The 7,767-nt window shown below is 51.3% G+C and overlaps 1 protein-coding gene across 1 annotated transcript; it reads left to right on the forward strand.

Moving 5' to 3' along the window:
* The first annotated feature begins 2,903 nt into the window (after window positions 1-2,903).
* Window positions 2,904-7,027, forward strand: MAGEL2 (MAGE family member L2). The gene has a single exon (XM_021098674.2). The coding sequence runs from the start codon at window positions 3,031-3,033 to the stop codon at window positions 6,610-6,612; it is 3,582 nt and encodes a 1,193-aa protein (XP_020954333.1). The 5' UTR covers window positions 2,904-3,030; the 3' UTR covers window positions 6,613-7,027.
* Window positions 7,028-7,767: the final 740 nt, after the last annotated feature.

Here is a 7,767-nt window from a genome sequence, read left to right on the forward strand (position 1 = left end):
TCTTCATTTCTCCTTCCCCTAGTCTTTTTAATTACTTGTGACAATCTTTTGCTATATATTTGTGTAACTACTGAAAGTCCTTCTTAATTAGAAGACAGACAGACTGCTATCTTCCGTGGATGTTTTGCATATCAGTGCTTTGTATATGTTTTGTATACAAGTGTTTTGTACATGCGTGTTTTGTATATGTTCATCTCCTCTTGGATTTCTAAGCTGTTTCATGGAGAAGAAGCGAAAAGGAATTTTTGATGACACTTGGTTAAGAGGACTAGAGATGCAAGAATACACACACAGAAGGGTGGTGAGAGCTTCAGGGAGCGTGAAGATTCCACAAGGAAAAGAGGGTTTTCAGAGACCTATTTGAAGCTTGTAGTGCAAACCCACTAAACTCAGGACAGTATTGGATTTCACTGTTATTAAATCAATCAACCTTCACAAAGGGGCTTTATGTCACTTGATTCCTCAGGTGTGGACCAACATTGGGAGTAGGTTCTTTGTAAGTAGCTATGTTGTCAAGTGGCCTGGTCCTGAGAGCAGTGATTCTCTAAAACTGGCAGATGTATTTTCCAGAGAGGAATAAACCCAAATCACCCTCCACTACCAGCCCCATGGGAACCACTGGATAATTATGCCCCATTTTTTTCTCATATAATTAAATAATGTTACCAAGTAGTTGCAAAGGTGCTAGTGTATGACTTGACTACCTTCCATTTATAATGACACCTACAAGTCCCCCCCAACTCCATAATTCCTGATAATTCCTTTCTGGCTTCTGATCAGCCATGGGCATACACTGAGCCTCCTTTCACATAGAGGATTTGGTGGGAGTTGACATTGTGTGGCAGGGCTATTCATTAAGCTCCAACCTCACTGAGAACAATCAGGCCCTGCTGGTAACAATTTATTGTGTGGGATGACCCACAGCAGGCTGGACCAAAGGTTAAATCTGCTATAATCCTGATAAACAAATGGTTAGTGGAAGAACTTATCTTTGATGAATTTATATATTTGAATTAGAGGAGGAAAAGGGGTACCTTTGTGAAAGTAGAAATGTCGTAGGTTGAAAAACAAACTGATTTTCCAAACCCTTCCACAGCCAGCAGGTGCCATATGACAGAGCTGGTAACAGGGAAATTTGAGGATTATCTGTATAGAGTCAGCTCCCTTGAAGTAGTTCTAAACTCCATCACACTGAAAATTCTTATATGGACTGAATCCAGGAGAGGGACCTGGAAGCATGAGACATGGGAATACACACCTTTTAGAAGCAGCATTCTGGGTGTATGTAAGTATGACACATCATTGAGCAGCATGGAAGAGGGGCTGGCCTCTGAAAAGGTGTTCCAAGGGGATAAAAGCTCTGATTTTACAAGCCTTTAATTGCCAGAAAAACTACTGAAACCTCACTCTCAAAGTAGTCTTTCATTATTTAAGGCAGTAATAAACTTGGGAGTGTCTATATGTCTTCATTAGCATTCATAAATTATCAACTTGGAGGGACCCCCGGCTAGGGGTACCTCAGGAGAAGTCAGGTGTAGCCTCCATCATTCTCTTCTGCCCCCTTGTGGTATCTTTCATGGGTTTTGTTTTGTTTGTTTTTTGTTTTTATATTGGTCATTTTGGACCCTTACTCTAGGCTCCAAATAGCGTCTTTTGAACTAAACATCCTTGATACTTAGTATTTTGTATATTTCCAGAAACTACACAGCTGGAACTGAGACTGTCATTTCCTTTCAGCATGAAGTAGTACATAGTGTTACTCAATACATTTGATGTCTTCTTTACCTGTTAATACATTGTTTAATATTGAAACTGATTTTCTATGAGTTGATTTCTCTCCAATTCTGTATTTTACTCTGTATCTGTTTTTTCCCCCTATATATTAACCTTGGATCTATTCATTCCTCATTTTATTATTTTCTAGTGTGTTTGGGGGGGGTGTCATTTCTACAATTTCTTTCTTGCCCTGCAGTTGATAAACAAGCAACAGGAAACCTACCTTTTTCTTTCCAGTTATTCCACAGGAATTATACCCCATTCTAAAAATGTTGCCACTTGTGGGTGTCTGGAACATCTCAATTGCCAAGTTTTCTTTCCTTCTCTATTTTTTGCCATCCTTTTTCTCTGTCTGTGTCTGAAAATATTTGTATTCCTCAAGCTCCTCTCAGGAGTTTGCTTCTAAACACTGTTCTTCTGCAGCCACATTCCGTGACATGGCTCTATTTCCATGAGGAGCATCTTGACTCCCAGCTCAGTTTTCTTCCGAATCCCAAGCCATTATACAAGAGTGTCTATAGAGTATCTTTGGCAGTCCCATAGCACTGTAAATGCCATAGCCCATTCAATATGCATCAATCTCTCTTCCTATGAGCCTCCACTATGTCCCTAAAAGAATCAACGGACACCAGCAATTTTCCACTTTCCAGGACACTTTCTCGGTCTCTTTCACTCTTATAGTAAATTATAATAGCTCTCTACTATGACTCTTAAATAATATACAAATATATATTTTGTATGCAATTATATTATATATATGTATTATTTTTTCTTCTACCCCTCCGGCTCCTGTTTTGCGTTTTCTGAGCTCAGACCACACCATCTCCCCCCTCATGGATGCCTTCCATGTTCCCAGTGGTCTGTTCCCAACTCTATACCGCAATACTGTGATTTCTAAGACATAGATCTGTTCCTGTCACTCCCCTGTGAAAACTCATCCATAGAGAATCTGACCAGGCTGAATTTGGGGACTGGACAGAGTGAGGAGGGATCTTGTGTCAGCCAGAATTTCTGGTAGACGCCCCTATGCTCTATCCACTTGTGGTGGTCGGGGGCGGGGAAGGGGCGGGATTGAGCCCCCTTCCCCCTCCTCCTTACTGCGGAAAGCTGCAGAGCTAAGGGCACTCACTTCCTATTCACCAGTCAGCGGGGAGGAATCCTCTCAGCAGCCACGTAGGCATTCTCTTCTCTCTGGAGGAAAAGGCCCAGCAGCTGTCGGACGAAAAGGCTCACCAGCTGTCAGAGCAAAGGGACATGTCGCAGCTAAGTAAGAATTTGGGTGATTCGAGTCCCCCGGCGGAGGCCCCTAAGCCTCCGGTCTATAGCCGCCCTACGGTTCTGATGCGGGCCCCGCCTGCCTCCTCCCGGGCTCCGCCAGTCCCTTGGGATCCACCTCCAATTGATTTGCAGGCTTCACTGGCCGCTTGGCAGGCACCTCAGCCTGCCTGGGAGGCCCCGCAGGGCCAGCCGCCTGCCCCCGTGGCTCCGATGGCCCAACCTCCATCCCTTGGGGCTCCGATGGTCCAGGCTCCCCCTCTGGGAGGGCCGATGGGCAAGCCTCCGACTCCCGGAGTCCTGATGATCCATCCTCCCCCTCCGGGAGCCCCGATACCCCAGCCTCCGACTCCGGGAGTCCTGATGATGCATCCTTCGGCTCCCGGAGCCCCCATGGCCCACCCTCCTCCTCCGGGGACCCCAATGGCCCACCCTCCCCCTCCTGGGACCCCGATGGCGCATCCTCCCCCTCCTGGGACCCCAATGGCCCACCCTCCCCCTCCTGGGACCCCGATGGTCCATCCTCCCCCTCCTGGGACCCCGATGGCGCATCCTCCCCCTCCGGGGACACCGATGGCTCATCCTCCCCCTCCGGGGACCCCGATGGCCCATCCTCCGCCTCCGGGGACGCCGATGGCCCAGCCTCCAGCTCCAGGAGTCCTGATGGCCCAGTCTCTGACGCCGGGAGTCCTGATGGTCCAGCCGCCTGCACCAGGAGCACCGATGGCCCAGCCTCCACCCCCCGCAGCGTTGATGGCCCAGCCTCCGCCTCCAGTAGCCCCGATGGCCAAGCCTCCAGGTCCTGGAGTCCTGATGATCCATCCTGCAGGCTCGAGAGCTCAGATCACCCAGCCTCCAGCTACAGGAGCACCGATGGTACAGCCGGCAGCCCCACCTGCGCAGCAGATGGCTTCCTGGGCCCCACAGGCTCAGCCCCTGATACTTCAGATCCAGTCACAGGTTATAAGGGCTCCTCCGCAGGTTCCCCAGGGCCCGCAAGCCCCGCCGGCGCAGCTGGCCACACCCCCGGGCTGGCAAGCCACCTCGCCGGGCTGGCAGGCCCCGCCGCAAGGCTGGCAGGCCACGCCCCTGGGCTGGCAGGCCACACAGGTTACCTGGCAGGCTCCCACGATTGCCTGGCAGGCTCCTCCACCTGTGCGCCAGGGGCCACCACCCATCCGCCCTGGCCCTCCGCCCATCCGTCCAGGTCCCCCACCTGTGCGCCAGGCCCCGCCCCCAATCCGCCAGGCACCACCACTGATCCGCCAGGCACCACCACCCATCCGACCTGCCCCACAGGTCCTGGCCACCCCACCACCTCTCTGGCAGGCCCTGCCACCCCCACCCCCTCTGCGGCAGGCCCCGCAGGCTCGGCTGCCCACCCCACAGTTGAGGGCAGCCCCGCAGGTACGAGCAGTTCCACCAATTCGGGCGGCCCCGCAGGTGCCAACTGCCCCACCAGCACCGCAGATGCCCACTGCACCTCCTGCTGGCCCGCAGGCACCCCAGCCTGTGATGCCAGCCCCTCTGCCGGCCCCACTGTCGGCCCCACAGGCTGCGCACTGCCCACCCATCATTTGGCAGGCCCCAAAAGGACAAGCCCCGGTGCCACATGAGATGCCGTCGTCGATGGAGTTCCAGGAAGTGCAGCAAGCCCAGGCCCTGGCCTGGCAGGCTCCAAAGGCCCCGGGGCACTTCTGGCAGCCTCTGCCCACCCAGGAGGCCCAGAGGCAGGCCCCCCCACTGGTTCAGCTGGAGCAGCCCTTTCAGGGGGCCCCCGCCTCCCAAAAGGCCCTGCAAATCCAGCTACCCACCCAGCAGGCCCAGCCCTCGGGCTCGCAGGCAGAGCTGCCATCCCTGCAACCCCAGCCCTCCTGGCAGGGCCCCCCCGCAGCCCTACAGGGCCAGCCCGGAGCACCCTTAGCGGGAGCAAATTTTCCCATGGGCTCCGCTAAATCATTGATGACTCCATCAGGAGAATCCAGGGCCTCATCTATAGACCGAAGGACCTCTTCAAAAGAACGTAGGACCTCTTCAAAGGAAAAGGAGCGCAGGGCTCCTTCGAAGGACCGCATGATCTTTGGGGGCACTTTTTGTCTTCCCAGAGCATTGCCAGGTGCCCTGCCAACTCCCTGGAAAAACTTGCCTGCCACATCAGAGACCTTCACTGCCACCCCAAGGGTCTTTCCATCTACCTCCCAGTTCCAGCCTGCCTCTTCTAATGCCTTTAAGGTTCCATCTTCCACCTCAGACACCCCAAAGTCACTGCCACTTGCTCTGCAGGATCCATTTGCCTGCATTGAGGCCCTGCCTGCCATCCCCTGGGTTCCACAGCCCAATGTGAATGCCTCAAAGGCATCCAGGGCAGTGCCCACCATCCTGATGGCGACAGCAGCTGCCCCGAAGGCGATGGCCACCACTCAAGAGGCATCAAAGACCTCCGATGAGCCTCCACGGCGCTCAGGCAAGGCCACCCGGAAGAAGAAGCATCTGAACACAGAAGAGGAAGGCAGTGGCCAGATGCTGGCCATGCGTCACTGGCAGGCCCCCAGGCACTGGGAAAGTCTGGACTTGAGTGACTGGGAGGTTCAAACCCCAGTTCAGGTTCTGGGTGACTGGGAGGGTCCGAGCACTTCCCGTGGCCTGAGTGGCTGGGAAGGTCCTAGCACCTCCAGGATCCTGAGTGGCTGGGAAGGGCCCAGCACTTCCTGGGCCCTGAGTGCCTGGGAGGGACCAAGCACCTCAAGGGCCCTGGGTCTCTGGGAAAGCCCAGTTAGCCCTCCCTCCTTGATCATCTCTGAGCTCCCTAATCTTGCTCAGGGATTCAGTGCCACCCAGGATGATCCCAAGCTGGAGACTCAGCCACTGTCTCCCTTGGATGAGAGGGCAAATGCACTGGTGCAGTTCCTCTTGGTCAAGGACCAAGCCAAGTTGCCCATCAAGCGTTCAGAGATGGTGAGGTTCATCATCCGTGAATATAAAGATGAGTGCTTAGAAATCATCAGCCGTGCCAGCCACAAGCTGGAGTGTATCTTTGGTTATCAATTGAAGGAAATTGATCCCAAAACCCACTCTTACATTATCGTCAACAAGGGGCAGAAGGGTGACTCAGCAGCACCCTATTTTGACAGGCCCAAGCTAGGCCTCCTGATGGTGGTCCTGAGCCTTATCTTCATGAAAGGCAACTGTGTCAGACAGGACCTGATCTTTAATTTTCTGTACAAGTTAGGGTTGGATGTCCGGGAGACTCATGGTCTCTTTGGAAACACAAGGAAGCTCATCACCGAAGTGTTTGTGAGGGAGAAGTACCTAGAGTACAGGAGAATCCCCTTTACTGAGCCAGCGGAATACGAGTTCCTCTGGGGCCCCCGGGCATTCCTCGAAACCAGCAAGATGCTTGTCCTGAAGTTTTTGGCCAGGCTCCATAAGAAAGATCCACGGTGCTGGCCAGCCCAGTACTATGAAGCCTTGGCTGAGTGTGAGTCTGAAGATTTGGATGAGGATGAGCCTGGCCCCGGTGATAATGCAGATGACCCCACCAGCAGCCCCCCTCCCCACTAATGAGGTTTAGCAAATCTCTTATTTTTCCTTTGGGTCCCTGGCCTGAGGCCATTGACAGGGTGGGGGGGGGGGACGTTTTGTTTCTGGTGTTTCTGTTCCAGTTCTATGTGTGTAAGTTTGGATTTCCATTTGCTTTTGTATCTGCCAAAGCTTTGTACATTTTCATGTGGTGTTGATTTCAACTGGCTACTGTTCTATTTGGTATTTTGGCATCTGTATTTTTAAGTGAGATCTGTGACTCTCTGTTTGTGTTATAATTGTGTTATAATTGTTTTGGTATCAGAGTTGTGCTGGCTTTGTGAAATGAATTGAGAAGCTATCCATCTCATTCTGGTACAGATTATGTAGCGTTAAAATAGGCTGTTCTTTGAACGTTAAATGACTCATCAGTAAAAGCTGTCTGCAGAAAAATAAATATTCTATATCTATATATATATAAATATAAATATAATTTCAGCATAACATGGAAGTGTTTGTCTTTATTCTAATTTTTATTCTAGACGGTGGGAGCCAAGTTTCCCCATACTGTTCAAATAGAGCTGAACATCAAGGCAATTTAACCATGGTGACAAAATTGTTTTTCAAAGACAGCGCTGCATACATCGTAATGATGCTGTGATTGCGATGGGTGGTGAAATGTTAGGTTTCCATTAAAGCAAAAGTGAAACTTCATAAGCCAGTGAGGCTGAATCAAGAAGAGGTGGTCTACCTCCTCGGATTTAATCCTCACCATAATCCTCGAAAGTGAGCAATATTCCCAATTTGTAGGTGACTGTCTAAAGTTCAAGTAGATTAATTTAATGGGACATATCAGTGCCAAGTCAGTAAAGTTGTAATTTGCAGCAGAAAAATTTCTTAAGGTTACACAGGAAGGGGGACCATGTGCCTCTAAGACCTCAGGTAGCCAGGTTTGTTAGCCACCTGGGGGAGGGAGCCAAAGGGGCATTTGTCAGTCATGTGGTGTGGTGGGTATCCGGCAACTCAGGAAATTGGGGTTTCATCAGCATGTTGGCACTGGCATTGAAATATGCCCCCTGCAAAACATCCAGGTATATAACAGGGAAAAGGAAATACTGGGCTTCAGTGAACAGAGCAGCCGGCAGATTGTAGGGGTTCTGGGGGAAGGAGGGGGAAACATGGAGGTCTATCTGAAGC

The sequence above is a fragment of the Sus scrofa genome, chromosome 1 (assembly GCF_054392235.1).
Source record: "Sus scrofa isolate SSC_HxYL_T2T_F1_AM1 chromosome 1, Sscrofa_HxYL_maternal_Yorkshire_Landrace_v2.0, whole genome shotgun sequence".
Lineage (NCBI taxonomy): Eukaryota > Metazoa > Chordata > Mammalia > Artiodactyla > Suidae > Sus > Sus scrofa.